The 15,112-nt window shown below is 35.4% G+C and overlaps 2 protein-coding genes across 2 annotated transcripts in view; one reads left to right on the top strand and one right to left on the bottom strand.

Annotated features, from left to right (window-relative positions):
- The window catches only part of BTD (biotinidase), a 29,001-nt gene extending 28,863 nt beyond the window's left edge, over positions 1 to 138 (bottom strand). The window contains exon 1 of the mRNA XM_090284367.1: positions 18 to 138. Coding sequence (XP_090140493.1) covers positions 18 to 28 — 11 coding nt within the window. The 5' untranslated portion in view covers positions 29 to 138. The remainder of the gene's footprint in view (positions 1 to 17) is intronic.
- Positions 139 to 168: 30 nt separating this feature from the next.
- Positions 169 to 15,112, top strand: part of HACL1 (2-hydroxyacyl-CoA lyase 1) — a 33,870-nt gene continuing 18,926 nt past the window's right edge. The window contains exons 1-9 of the mRNA XM_090284366.1: positions 169 to 384; positions 568 to 672; positions 5,142 to 5,182; positions 5,793 to 5,873; positions 7,073 to 7,145; positions 8,922 to 8,999; positions 10,130 to 10,224; positions 11,820 to 11,932; positions 14,647 to 14,782. Of these exons, the coding sequence (XP_090140492.1) occupies positions 295 to 384; positions 568 to 672; positions 5,142 to 5,182; positions 5,793 to 5,873; positions 7,073 to 7,145; positions 8,922 to 8,999; positions 10,130 to 10,224; positions 11,820 to 11,932; positions 14,647 to 14,782 (812 nt within the window). The 5' untranslated portion in view covers positions 169 to 294. The remainder of the gene's footprint in view (positions 385 to 567; positions 673 to 5,141; positions 5,183 to 5,792; positions 5,874 to 7,072; positions 7,146 to 8,921; positions 9,000 to 10,129; positions 10,225 to 11,819; positions 11,933 to 14,646; positions 14,783 to 15,112) is intronic.

Below are 15,112 nucleotides of genomic sequence, written 5' to 3'. Positions count from 1 at the left end.
AAATTTTGGTTTCTTACCTGCTCGGCATAGGCCGAAGACTCCAGCTAGCCCCGCCTCTGACCTCACGAATGGAGGAGCGCGCAAGGGCAAAAGGGTTCTGATTGGAGAGAGCGTGTGTTTACATCCTACCTCCCGCTGATCCCGAACTAATTTTAGACCCGCCTCTTCCTTTCCGCTATTTAAAGCTGTTGGTTGTTCTCCTGTCAGAGGAGGTACGTCCCGGGCTCTTTTATGTGGGTGGCTACGTGTTAGCTTGCTGCCTACCGTGAGGTGTGTTGAAGTTTTACGTGGGACATGTCGGAAAGCAAATTCGCAGAGCGCAGCGACAACAGCGAGGAGGAGGTGTCTGGTGCTACAGTCATTGCTCAGGCTCTGAAAGCGCAAGTACGTTGATCTGCTTGGAGGGAAAGGCTCCTACGGAAGCCGGCGGGGGCCGAGATGTGTTGGAGACTAGGATTGCGGTGGGAGTGGGAGGGAGGGAAGTTAGTAGGACGATTTCCTTTCAACGCCCCGGAGGGAACCGTGTAGCCGGGGCCGGGCATTTACTCCCCGTTCTTCGCCCCCCAGGATGTGAAGTACATGTTTGGCGTCGTAGGCATCCCAGTGACCGAAATCGCCATTGCCGCCCAGCAACTGGGCATTAGATACGTCGGGATGCGAAATGAGCAAGCGGTAAGTATGGGCTCGGGGAGCCGAATGCATGTTAATGATTAATAGTAATAGCAAATATTCGTTGCAGACACTCAGTACTTCTAATACTTTACACCTATCAATCACAATTTTAGGAGACAGGACCTATTAATCCTAGTTGACAGATAAGAAATGGAGACCCATAGTGGTGAAGTTGCCGCAGGTGACAACTGTTAGGGCGGAGTCAGAATTTAAACCCAGGTATTCTGGGTCAGAAGTCCGTGTTGTTGACACCGTGAACTTCTGGCTCTGCCAAGTGTAGTGTGTCAGAACTGGGACGGTTTCCAGGTCTGAATCTGGATCCCTGCCCTTCACTCTCATAATTACCCGTTATACGTTTATTTCTGTGTATTATTTGTCTACTCTGACTTTCCTGTTAGTCTGTTAGCTCCTGAAGGGCAAGAATACTACTTCTTCTTGACTCCTCTGTGTCCCCTAGCTGGTTCCTGCACATGTAGGTACTCAGGGAGTACCTGTCCTAGGAATGGGTGAAAGCCAGATCTCATGTTACATAGTAGATGGCTCTGCAAGGTGACATATCACAGATGCTACAGCCGTGATTGAAACTTGGGTGTGCTCCATCCCAGTCCAGTGCTCGTTCCACCACATTATGCTGCCACCTTTTCTAGGGGCTTATTTGGAAGCATGAGAAAGGAAGATAGGACACGTTGCAGCTCAGCCTCACCCTTTTCTCAGAAATGCTGGTTTCAAGATCAAGAATCCACTTCTGCAATGCCATATACTACCGGGCCATCTAAAGCTAACGATTCCTGCTTTTTAGTCCCACTGTTGCCTTCTAATTCAGGGTCTTGCCTCCCCTTGTCCAGACAGCTACATGAGCTCCTTAAGTGGTGCCATCAGATGGGATTCCTGAAGCGCAGTAATTGTGGTTCATTTGTTGTGTCCCCATTGTGCCTGGCTTGGTTAGGACTTTTGCATGATGTGGGTGCTTAGTACATTTTTATTAATTGAATAACATTCCTTATCTATAAAATTTGAGAATTGTGGAGGTTTTTTTAATCTTAAAACTAATAGGTCTTGAGTTTGTGTTGCTTCTACCTTCCTTCTACTTTTTTTAGTTGGAACAACATTCTATTCTTTGATCTGTGTGAGAAGATGAAGCTAAGGACCTGTTAATGGGGCTTATATTTTACTGATTTTCCTAGTGGTGGGATGTCTAGTTTCTTCATACAACAAATATCTATTGAGTACATACTGTACTATATGTCAGGTGCTATGTTACATAACCTGTGGGAGATATAATGAAGCAGTGAGGTCTTGAACTTCAAGTTGATCACTGGGAAGGTGAGGGCAAGACGCACAGGAAAAAAAAATTATCTGGTATAGTAACTCAGAATAGGTATATATATAACAGACAGAATATTTAAAGGGTGGCCTGTTCCCTTTGAGTGGGACAAAGATGATTACCTATAAAGGCAATGTTTGTTCATACTGTTCCCTGAAGATAGCTTAAAGATAATGGTGGCCTGTCAGACTGGATATGTAGACTCAGGGAAGGCTGTAGAGAGTCAATAGCTGGAAAAGGAGTGTGGAATTTTTTTCAGTAGGTACTGGGTGAGACTGTAAAGGTTTTTATAAATAGGTGGACAACATAATTAGGTTTTACCCTAGAAAGATGATTTTTGTGGCAGTACACAGAACGAATCAGAAAGGAAGCTTGAAATTTCATTTCAGTCCCAATAAGCTTAGTTGCAGGCCTCCTTAGGTCCCAGGTGCTTTGTTAGACACTGGGTATGGAGATGAAGGACAGTTCCTGTACTTGAGGGGCTTATAACCTCGCTGTGGAGACACACAAACAAATAGTTTTATAATAATGTGGTAAATACTGTGATTGAGATACATCCAGGGTGCTATGGAAGTCCAGAAAAAGATATGCTGCTCAGCCCAAGACTCCAGAGATTTCCTGAAGGAAATGATGCCCATGCTGTCTTGAAGGATGAGTAGACATTAACCATCCAGGAAGGCGATGACCTGCTCTCCTAGAGATGATTTCTGGGTTTAGACATGCTTGACTGACTAGGTAGCTCATAGTGCCACTGAACCAGGTAGGGAAGACAAGGGGAAGAACCAATTTGGTGGGAAAAGGTAATGAGTTCAGAATCGGACATAATTAGTTTGAGATGCCTGTAGGACATTCCCAGTGCATCATGTGCCCCTCAGGCAATCTGACTCTTCCCATCAGTCAAAGGAAGACTTAGCAAGAGAATGTGAAAGCAGGTTAAGGAACCATTGGAGAGTCAGAAAAGGTCTTTGAGTCCAATTGCCTAATTGTACTAAAGAGAAAGGTGTAGTTGGTTGTGGCTTGTCTTTCATTAGATCCTTAGAGAAATCAGGACATATATTGATCAGTTTTCCAGGAAGTAGTCAGACTTAGGAATTTAATTGTTATTGAGAGCTTATTGTTTGCATCCATTATTCTGACTATTTTACATGTATTAACTGATTTCATCCTCACAGCAATGCTGTGAATTATGTTCATTTTATAGATGAGGAAGCCAGAATACAGAGTAACTTGCTATAATTACACAGTAGAAATTAGGGGAGCTGGCATTTGAATCAAAACAATTTGATTCCAGAGTCTGCTCTCTTAAATACTGCAAACACTATTCTGCCTGTGAGTGAAGGTAATTTGGTAGAGAAGTAGAATTTTTTATGATTATAAAACCAGATCCTTTTTAACTTGAACACTTATTACCAAAGGGATATAATTTTTGTTATGTGTTGTTTTGTATTTTGTATTCTGCGGCAGGATTTCTTATGCCACTTTAGTAAGTGGGCAGGGCTCTTTAGTATCCAAATAAGTGCTCTTGTTGCAACATGTATTTTATTTTATGCATTGCATTTCTTAGGAGCTGTCTTATTATTGTCCTTTGTGAGTTTGGCCTTATGTACAAAAGGGAGAAGTGATAAGGGCCAATAGAGAATAGCAACACAACCCTGGCTGGTGTGGCTCAGTGGATTGGGTGCCAGCCTCTGAACCAAAGGGTTGCAAGTTTGATTCCCAGTCAGGGCACATGCCTGGGTTGTGGACCAGGTCCCCCTAGTTGGGGGGCGAGCGAGAGGCAACCACATGTTGATGTTTCTTTCCCTCTCATTCTCTCTCCTCTCCCCTTTCTCTAAAAATAAATAAATAAAATCTTGAAGAATAAAAAAAAGAGAATAGCAATACAGAAAAGGTACAGAGCCTTTGTGCAATTTCAGCTTCTTAGTTGGGCATATGATTGTGGTACCAGTTAGAGTATGATTTATTATAATTTTTTAAATTTTTTATGCTTATGTCATTAATGTGGATTTATTTAACTTCAATATATTACATATAATGTTGAATGGAGGTTAGAAAATACTCAATTTAATATATATTCTTTTTTTTAGAGAGAGAGAGAAGAAATAATACTGGAAAAAAATTATGTCCCAGACTAAGAAGAAGGATTTTCCAAGATTATCTTGTATTTAATTAAGCACCTGCCCTTTCCTCCTATTATGAGATGAAGTACAGTTTAAAAATAAAAACTAACCATCAAGGAAATCTTAACAAGTATGCAGGGATTGAAAACATACTGTATATGTAACCTGACCATGTGGAAATAAACTAGAATTCAGTAACAGAAAGATAACTAGAATATCCCCAAACATTTGAAAATTAAATAATAAATTTGATACTTTGTAAATATTTGAAAAGATTAATAAAATCAATAAACTTTAGGGCAGACCAAGAATAAAAGAGAAAAGATACAAATTACTAATATCAGGAATTAAAAAGGAGACTATGGACCAATATATTGAAGAAGAAATCAAAATAGAAATAAAAAATATTTTTAATTGAATGATAATGACAAAATGAGAAACCAAACTTGTGATAGCTAATGTAGTTCTTAGAAAAAATAGTTTCAAATGAATCTATTAGTAAAGAAGATCAAAACCAATGCTCTGTTTACATTTTTAAGCTAGAAAAAGAAAACCAAATTAAACCCCAATTAAAGGAGTAAAATAATAAATAAGAACAGAAATAAATGAAACTGAAAACAAATGAACAATAGATAAAAATCAATGAAACCAAAAATTGGTTCTTTGAAAAGATTAATAAATTTGATAAATCCCTATCAAGATTGATCAATAATAAAAAAGACACATATTACCAATTCTAGGAATAAAAAAAGATCACATTCTTATTGATCCTGAAGATATTTAAGCAATTTTAAGAGGATATTATGAATAAACTAGATTATATGGGTAAATTTCTTGAAAAACTAAAAATTAGATTTAATATCTAAACCATTATTTGAAATTAACAGGTAGAACATTACTGGATAAAATGGGAGGTGTTCTATTTACAGTTTCTTTACAGTTCTAGTCTCTTAATAGTAAATTATGATACATGTACTTACTGTAAGGATCCCATATGCTTAAGTCCCAGTGTTTTTTCTTTGTAGGCTTGTTATGCTGCCTCTGCGGTTGGATATCTGACAGGCAGGTAAACTAAAGTCTATGCTTTGTTTCAATTTCTTTTAGAGGCTATCTTAAACAGAGATGTGTAAGAAAATACTTTATAAATGTAAAATGACAAACTGAGTTATAGGAAGATACCTTTTCCTTGGTATCTTAAGCTTAGGAAGTCATCTAGGGTAAACTATTCAAGTATAATTTTAGAAACTTGGGCAGTACACTGCATTTCAGAATTACTTTCTGTCAAAGACCAATTGATATTACATTTCTTATTAAGAAAAAAATTTTAAACACTTCCCTTTTTCATACAGAAATGTACTTGGCAGTCAAAACTTTGGTTCTGTATGCAGTCGATTTGATTTAGCAAAATATAATGGGAACAAAATATGAAGAGTTAAGTGAAATACAATGTAAATATAATAGGTACCTTATTTCTTGCAGGAAGACTGATACCTTTCTCCTTTTTTTTTTTTTTTTGTAATGTGAAAATATTTTAATAATTATTTTACCAGTTGTAGAAAAGAGCTATGTGTCCTTCCTTTGAAATTCAAGAAAGTTAACCATGTTTCACCTTAAGTGGTATGAATCAAGTATTGCATTTAACCTACTTGTATTAAAATAAATTGTTTTGCTTTTAGGCCGGGAGCATGCCTTGTCGTTTCTGGCCCAGGTCTTTTGCACGCCTTGGGTGGTATGGCAAATGCAAACATGAACTGCTGGTAATTAGATTGTTTTTACTGAAAACGTTTTCTTAAAAATGATAGTGCGTGATTTTACCTAGCGGAGCAATTGTTGATCTGGGGTGGGAAGACTTGGAATCACGTGTTTAAGAGAATGGCTTAGTAAAACAATTAAATTAAGAAGAGTATCAGGAAGAAAATTTGAAAACTATCAGTAATTCCTTTACTTAGAAATAAACACTGTTAACATTTTGGAATACACATACACATATGCAGGGGTGGACAAAAGTAAATTTACAGTTTTTTATATGGGAAAAGACAAGCAGGTTATGATTATTACAGTAGCTTTATTAACTCAAAAGAATGTCACAATGGCAAAAAAAAAACCCTACTTTTACCCACCCTTGTATATCTGTGTATATGTATGGGAGTGTGTGTATGCTTCTCTTTAAGTGAGGAATTATCTTAAAGCTCTCAGATCAGTATGCAAGAATGTATTTAGTTCATCTTTTCTTGCATAATTTGCAAGGCGATTGAAATTCTTATATTTATTGCGTTTGTTTTATAAGTTGCTTAGTACTTACTTTTTGACCTTGTCCTTAACCTCATCTGTGATACTTTACCAATAAGATCAGATTAAAGGGGATTGTCTTGTCATCAGTTCATATAGTGTGTAAATTTTCTCACGGGAAGGACATTCTTTTCTTTCTTGCCCTGTGTTTCTCACAGTTCTTTTTACCCTTTCTTCCTTCCAAGTTTTCTCTTTCTTATTTACTTTTGGGTCTGATATTTTTTGAGCAACCTTACCTTTGCTGTATCTTTCTTTTTTCTCCTTGAAAGATAAGATTGTTTTTGTTGAGGAATTTCTCTCATTCTGTCATTTTCAAATAGACTTCCTTAGGAAAGTGTGAAAATATTTTTTCTTGTCCTCTTGATTCCAAGAAAAATAGCAATGGCATAAAAGTGTATTAGCTCAGCATCCAAAAGGGGTGGAGGAGAGAGGGGCATGGAGGAAAAACATTTACTATAAATTTCAGATTTTTTGAAATTGAAGAAGGGTTTTCTCACATTAGTTACTTCCTAAGTTTTTTAAAATTACGGTTTTTAAGAGAAAATGTAATTCCCATTCTGTCTCTTTTTTAACATTCATTGAGTGTTTATTATTTATTGGCTGCTCTGCTGAGTATTTTACAAGTCAGTCTCATTTGTAATTCCCTGAAAACAAATGACTATTTCAGGCCCTTGATCGTGATTGGTGGTTCCTCAGAAAGAAGCCAGGAAACAATGGGAGCCTTCCAGGAGTTTCCTCAGGTACCCAACTCTAAGATTCTCCTCTAGAATTGAAGATTGATGGGGAAGAATATTATATGTCAGCTATGATTTTTCAATAAGTAAATGCAGGAAGTTTTATGGAAAAGAAATAAACGGTCCTGTCTGCAAAATAAATAATTAAAATGAAAGAGAGTTACCTGAGGTAATTTAAAGGTAATACTCCGGAACTACAAGGCAATTTCTGCATGGACATTAAGGAAACTGAGACTCTGCTTAGGAGCAGTCTTCCAAGAAATATACCTTTTTGTCGGGCTTTTAAACTCTGAAAATAGGTTCTTCAAAGAGTCAGGATAATACAGGAGCAAAAGTGGTTTTGGACTATGCCTCTCAGACTTTGGGAAGGTAAAAAGGTGAGAGGAGAAATCCTATTCAAGATGACTGTCAGTAGACTTCGGACGAGTTCATTCTCATTTTGGAAGGCTAAGGGATAGAATTGGAATTTTTAAAAACTTGGAAGAATTTGTCAATGAATGGCTGCAGTTTTAAGAATAGTTGTAGAGAGCAAATAGGTGAGAGTGAATGAGTAACACTTAAGATATGAGTATATTTGAGCATTTACAACACAAAATTAAAACCATTAGGTAAAGTGTATTGGTAAATCAGAAATCATTATGAAAACTTCAAAGTATAAACATAATTTTGTATATGATTTAAACTAGATCTTGATATAAGTTAGTGAAATGTTATGTTTTTATACTCTTGAAAGATAATTGAAGTTTTACCTAGTCAATGGTAGAAAATAATAGCAGTTATTTAAAAGATGCTGATATATGCATTTGAAAAATAAGTAGAGCAGATAAATTATTTAAAAGGTAATTTAAAGTTACTACAAAACCTTTATAAATGAGAAAAGCAGAGAATAATGTCTGTTACAAATATTTTTTCCCGAAAAGGGAAATAATAGTTTATTAGATTAAATTAAAAGTTTGAAGAGAAATTTCCAAATATGTTTCTTGTGGAAGTACTAAATGACGTGACTGAATGGACTGAAAGTTGGGGAGTAATCTTAATTCTGTCAGGCTTGTGGGACAGAGATCACCAGTTGTTCCATAGATTTCATACCAAAAAGTATCAAGAGAAACAGTTTTTATGTAGTGCTTCAAAGTATATTAAACAGTGAAAAATTAACATGTCTGAATTTACATGACCCAAATGTATACCAACAAAATATGTAACAGGAAAACTGGGAGGAATGTTAGAATAGATTATTATTCTAACAAGATGTAACAGATGAAGTTGTGAATTCTTGGCTGTGGAATTTCTGGGTTGAAGGATATACTTACTTTAATTTTTATAAGACATTGTCAACTTCCCATTTCTATTCTTACCAGCAGTTTAAGAGAGTGCCTGTTTTCCTGCGTTGTGATAGATGGCTGTATATTATCTACGTTTTCCATTTTTGCCAATCTGAGAAATGAAAATGGTATCTTGTTTTGATTGGCTTTCTAAATCATACTGAGGCAGCAACTGGATTGTGCTTTCGCATAAGCTTTTAAGAAATAGTCTATTGCATGGCAAGGTGGGTAGGTGGAGGTGGAAGACAGTATAGGGGCATAAATGGTGGTGAAAAAAAATACAACAAAATAAAAATACATACAAATAAATGAAAAAGAAAACAAAAACCGGCCATGTGATGTAGTGTTTCCTTCTTGCCTCTGAACATAGTAGAAAGTAATGACTTAACATTTTGTCTTCCTTTTGAAGAATAATATGATCTGTGAACTGAATTTTAAGTGATTTTCTTTTTGCATATAGGTTGAAGCTTGTAGATTATATAGCAAGTTTTCTGTCCGGCCAAGCAGCATAGAAGCTATTCCATCTGTTATTGAAAAGGTACAGTAACTGGTTTTTCTCAGTTGCTCTTATCTGCATCATTTTTATTCTCAATTGAATGAGTAGCAATTTGGAACATTCAGATAGTTAAAAAGGACATTGTAAAAGAGCTGAATACATTTTAATGTCCACTGCTATTATATTTAATTATAGAAACAGATAAGTCATTAGAAAAAAAGTTTCTCCTGTACTTTTAGTTAAAATATTTTTTTTTTAATTATGGAAAAGTAAAAGGAAGGATAAAATGGAACCCTTGGTGCCCTTTTTCTTAAGCTTTTGCAAAAGTTTATTTTTGAAAATTAGTACTAATGGCATATAATACCATCTCTTAGTTTATTAAAAAGCATATTATAATTTTAGTAACCAACTAAATTAATATGTGAAGTTTCATTTGAGTTTTTCCAAAACCAAATTGTAGAAATCATCTGATACATGTCGCAACATAACAGTTTCTGAAAACTGCCAAATCATTAAGATTAGGAAGCAAGTTATGCATGTTATGAAGTTTTGGCCAGTGGAGCCTAGTGGATAATTTCTAAGACTGAAGTGTAATAGAATGCGAATTTTAAAGCTCTAAGTGAGTATATACTTTCTTATCTGTCTCCTTTTAAACAAAAATCTCTTTTAAAGTACTGTTGACCCTTGAACAAAATGGGTTTGAACTGCACAGGTCCACTTATATGTGGATTTTTTTCAGTAAATACATACAGTACTGTAAATGTGTTTTCTCTTTCTTCTTATTTTTCTAATAACATTTTCTTTTCTAGCTTACTTTATTGAAGACTACAATATATAATATATACACCATTCAAAATATGTGTCAGTTGAATGTATACTATTGATAAGGTCAACCGTAGGCTATTAGTAGTTAAGTTTTGGGAGAGGCAAAAGTTATACTTTTTGATTGCATGGAGAATTGGTGCCCCGACCTTCACATTGTTTTAAGAGTCAACTGTATATAGAATTAATAGAGCGTACTTAAAATTTAATCAAAATTGTTTACTTCTCCAACTAATGATATTCAGAAAAATTAGAACTGTTATTTAACTGTTTTAAGTTATTTTTGAGAGCACTATGGTAATAAGGATTGACATTTTTACAACATTTTCTTCTATTTCTAATAAACTTAGGCAGTGAGAAGCAGTATTTACGGTCGTCCAGGTGCTTGCTATGTTGATATACCTGCAGACTTTGTGAACCTCCAAGTGAATGTGAATGCTATAAAGTGAGTAATAGTTATGCTAGATTTTTCTCTTAATTGTGTTATTATAATGCTTGCCTTTAAAAATTTACTTACCAGTTTATAAGTTAATCTTCATTTGTCTAAACTTTTGATGATTTAGTAATTAAACCTAGTCTTAGCCCAAGGGTTTCTCTTAATTAAAATGGCATTATTTAGTGATTATTTTGGGGTTTAATTACTAAATCAAATACTTGGAGCTTTCTGAACCCCTCATTTGATATTATTGTTTCAGTGCCCATTGATAATACATCCTTATTAATGTAGTATGGTTATTTGGAGTCTTTATAGTATAAACCAAGAGATGAGACTGTTGAAAAACTTCTAGAATGCAATATAAAATATTTTAATCTGTGTGTCAGTGATTTAAAATATTCCAACACCAGATATATAATCCTTAAATAAACACTGAGTGAACAGTAAGTTTAAGAAACATAAAAAAAATAATAAAAAGAAAGAAAGAAGCATTTTCCACTGCTATCTAAGTCACCCCTGGTAAGGATGTATACTTGGGTTAGTGCATCTCCCTGGGTACCACTTAGTACATTCCTGCTATTGAGGGCCAGGTGTCTGTCTAGTGACCACAGAGAGGAAGTGGGTATTCTATACACTCAGTATACCAGGGAGTGGTTTCTATTTGGGGAAGTCAGACCAAAAGGACATCTATTCTGCATAACAACTGAACATGATACTCAAAATAATATTGAGCAGGGGGGGAGAGAGATGAGCCTCAGGTAAGTTAACTCTCTAAGCCTTCTTTAAAAATTCTGTAAAAGTTTAAATGTCCTTTTTTTGGTATTATAATGCCCAAGTTTTAAAGAGCATGGTGTTTATTAACTAGAATAAATGGAATAAAACATTAAGGACTTGGTGTCCAGAAATACTTTATACAGTTTTAATATTTCTTTTACTAATGCATATTGTAGTACTAAAATATTGTCTTACCTAGTAAGTGGAAATACAGGGAGGTAGTAAAAAGCATGGACTTTGGAGACAGAATGAACTAGTTCAATCCAGTCACTGATCCATGCTGTGGTCAAGTTACTTACTTTCTGAATTTTTTTCCCCAGTGGTGAAATGGAGATAATGGTAACACCTAAACTCATTGTTTTAAAATTTAGATGGGAATAAGGGGCACATAGTAGGTATTAAATATTAGTTTTTAGTACGTTTTTACTATTACTATAGTGTTAAGCCATTAAAGTCAAATTTTTTACCAGTGAATTACTCATTTGACTATTAGATGATACTAGTGAATAACTGTTAATTTACTAGATGTGATAAAGATATGGTTGGTTATATGGATGGAAGTCTATCTTTTAGTGCTGCATAGGCAAGTTTTTAAGGCTTGATGCCTATCATTTACTTTAAAATGATTTAGGAAAAAATTTATATGCATGTTTGTGTGTGTATGTGTGTGAATCAATTGTGGTCAAATGATATTAGTTGTTGAATCTACATGGTGAGTATATGGAATTTATTGTACTGTTTTTTACTACCTTTTTATATATTTTATATTTTCACAAGAAAAAATTTGAAAAGTTGGTCTCTTTTCTTTAGCAGAACTCTTTTATTTCCAGGTACACGGAGTGCTGCATGCCACCTCCTGTTAGCATGGCAGAAACTTCTGCTGTACGTATGGCAGCGTCTGTTATTAGGAACGCCAAACAGCCCCTTCTTATCATCGGGAAAGGTAGCATTGAGTGGGACTCAGAATCTTTCTAGGCTTTCAGAAGAATGCTGCTTCTGTTTAGAAACTGTCTTCATTATCATCTGCTCTCATGTTTAAAATTGGAATAAGAGTTCTCTCCATCCAAATAGCATTACTTATTAGTCTTGAAATCCTAGAAATGTTCTAGAATGCTCATGCTTATCTTTTTAAGGGAATATGGCCTATTACATTTCTTTGGTCTTATGAGTAAAATGCATTTTTTTTCCATTATAAAAAAATTTTTATAAAAAATTTTGGAAAATCCAGAAGATTAGAAAGACATTCCTTCATCCAAAAAACAACCATTTTTAACAAGTAGTACTTTTCTATTGCTTTTTGCATGTATATTTTATATATTGTAATCATACTACATAAACAGTGTTATGTTCTACTTAATTCATTTAACATTATAACAACATTTTTTTCGTGGTCTTAATTTTTTTCCCTAAATTTAATTTCTAATGTCTACTCATGTATATACTAAAATTTTACTGGCAAATATTTAAATATTTGCCTTTGTTTGTTTTAGAACAGCGGTGACAAACATGTTTGTGCTTATAGTTTTTTCCATATTTAGGATATAAAGCAGATTCTCAGAAAGAAAATAACTAAGTTAAAAGATACTCATATTTTAAGGCTTTTGGAACATATTATTAAATTGCTTTCTCCCAAGGTATTGTATCAGTTTATATGCCTTTCAGCAATTTATTATAGTATTTATTCTGTGTTCTAGAACTGAGGAAGCATATTTATCACTTACGACCATGTTAATTGTTGGTTGTCAGCTACTAAGAAACTATTGGGTTGGCCAAAATGTTCATTTAGTTTTGTCTATAGGATGGCTCTAGCAGTGCTTAGTTGTCCTTAACTTTATTTGAAACAATTTTGTTAAGATTGTATTGTGACAGCTGTTGTATCAGCTGCGCATTAAAAAATAACATCAAATTTGGTGAATTTTTGTGTAGCTATTTTAATATTGAAGATGAAAGAAAATAAGCAACGTTTTTGGTGTATTATGCTTTTATTGTTTCAAGAAAGGTAAAAACGCAACTGAAATACAAAAAATATTTGTGCAGTGTATGGAGAAGGTACTATGATCAAATATGTCAAAAATGGTTCCTGAAGTTTCTTGGTACTAGTGACATTTTGGCCAAATAATTCTTTGCTGTGGGGCTGTCTTATGCATTGGAAGATGTTTAGCAGCACCCTTGGCCTCTACCCACTAGAAGCCAATGGCGGCAGATAGCCGACATACTCAAAATATCCAAATCATTAAAGTTATTGGTGAAAATGAACAATGTGTCTTTTATGGAAAAAACGAAACAGACTTTTTGGCCAACCTAATATATAGAAACTAAAAATTGTTTGGATGGAAATGGTGGGCAAAAGAAAAACATTGAAGTCAGAACTGAGTTGAATATGATGTTAGCTCTCTGATCTTGGCAAACAACTGCTTTGAGTCTCAAATACCTCAGTTGTAAAAAAGAGATATTAACTCCCTCAGGAGTATGGTCATAATTAAATAGCACATTAAGTAGAAAGAGTTCTGTGGATGCTCGTGTTCATTCTTCCTCTAACCAAGTATAGAGAACGTTTTTGAAGTACTATAGAGAGAAATAGCTGTCCCCCTTCTTATAGGGAGATAGACCTGCATCATATGGTTAACTGGTGTGTGTGGAGAGGTGAGGTGGATTCTCAAGGGAAGCAGCAATTTACTCATGTAGTTAATTGGCGTAGACCGACTCCCCAGGAGAGAGGGACATTGAGGCTACTCCTTGAAAAAATGTCTGATAGATCACTAAGTGGACAAAGAGAACAAAGGCAGTTTGGGGAGAGAGAGCTGGCTGGTGGGCAAAGACATTGAGGGAAGAAGGAAAATATGAGGAAACTTTCTGGATGAGAAAAAGGAACCATTTACTTTTCACCCTACATGTATGAGAAAAGATTTTTCTAAGGTAGTTTTATGAGGGAGAGCATTATATTAAAGCTGAATGTACACCATATTATTTACTGGGATTTAGTAGAGGATTATAAGTTCTGAATATGGTGTAATATTCTACTAGCCATGAGAAAGAGTAATAAAACTGGCTAAAAAGAGGTATAGTGGCCTTGATGACATTAGAAATGAAATCACCCCCATATTTGAACACTGAGTTGTTTAGAGTGTCATTGAAATGGGCATATGGTTATTCTGCAGACATGTGACCCATGTGGGTTAGCCCTGCTGCAACTACAAAATTGTAGAGCCTGTGAAGAGATCTGCAGTGCTTTAGAAACGTATGCCCCTTGTTAGAGTTTCCATGACTAGCGTAGGAGACTAGATAGAGCCTTCCTCTGGGAGGGCCAAGTCCTGCCTTGCCTACCTGGGTCTGCCAGTAAAGGTAGTACGTTCAGGGAATTGTGAGTAGTAACTTAGTAGCACTGTAGCACAGAACGGGCAATTGAGAGAAGCAGGAGATGCAACTTCTGTTTTGAGGTAGACATCCTTTAGAATAATTGAGAATATTATTGGGGGGGGGATTAGAACTATTGCTTTCTTGAACATTTTTATATACCAAACCTAAAAGCCATAGTCATTTGTTTTGAGTTGGAGCCCTGTATAAGCGGGAGAATGTTTGAGAAGGTTTAAAAGCAATTTCACATGAACGGTGTCTGGAGCTTGACTGACTTGTCCAATATATTTGGGTTTCTTGTAGGTGCTGCTTATGCCCATGCAGAGGAAGGAATCCGGAAATTGGTGGAGCAGTGTAAATTGCCATTTTTGCCGACCCCCATGGGAAAGGGTGTTATCCCTGACAATCATCCAAATTGTGTAGCTGCTGCCAGATCCAGGTGCATAGCATTCCAGATTTTAAACACAAGGGCTTTGCAGATTTTAGGCTAATTTAAATTTTGTGTGACTTTAATGAATCTAGGAGAAGTTCTGAAAGAATGGTGTAATTTTAAGCACACCTGTTTCTTTTTAGACATTAGCACTTTAAAGTTGTTGTCCACCATCTGCTGACTCTCATGGTGTCTAATGAGAAATTTACAATCATTTGGATCATTGTTCCCCTATATGTGTTACGTTGTTTTTCTGGAGCTGCTGTCAAGATTTGTCTTTATCTTTGGTTTTCAGCAGTTTGGTTATGATGTGTCTGGACATGGTTTTCTTTTAGTTTA

The sequence above is a fragment of the Furipterus horrens genome, unplaced genomic scaffold, assembly GCF_987537825.1.
Source record: "Furipterus horrens unplaced genomic scaffold, mFurHor1.1.pri manual_scaffold_7, whole genome shotgun sequence".
Lineage (NCBI taxonomy): Eukaryota > Metazoa > Chordata > Mammalia > Chiroptera > Furipteridae > Furipterus > Furipterus horrens.
The sequence above is the reverse complement of the archived record's forward strand: the minus strand, read 5'-3'. Positions and strand labels throughout refer to the sequence as shown.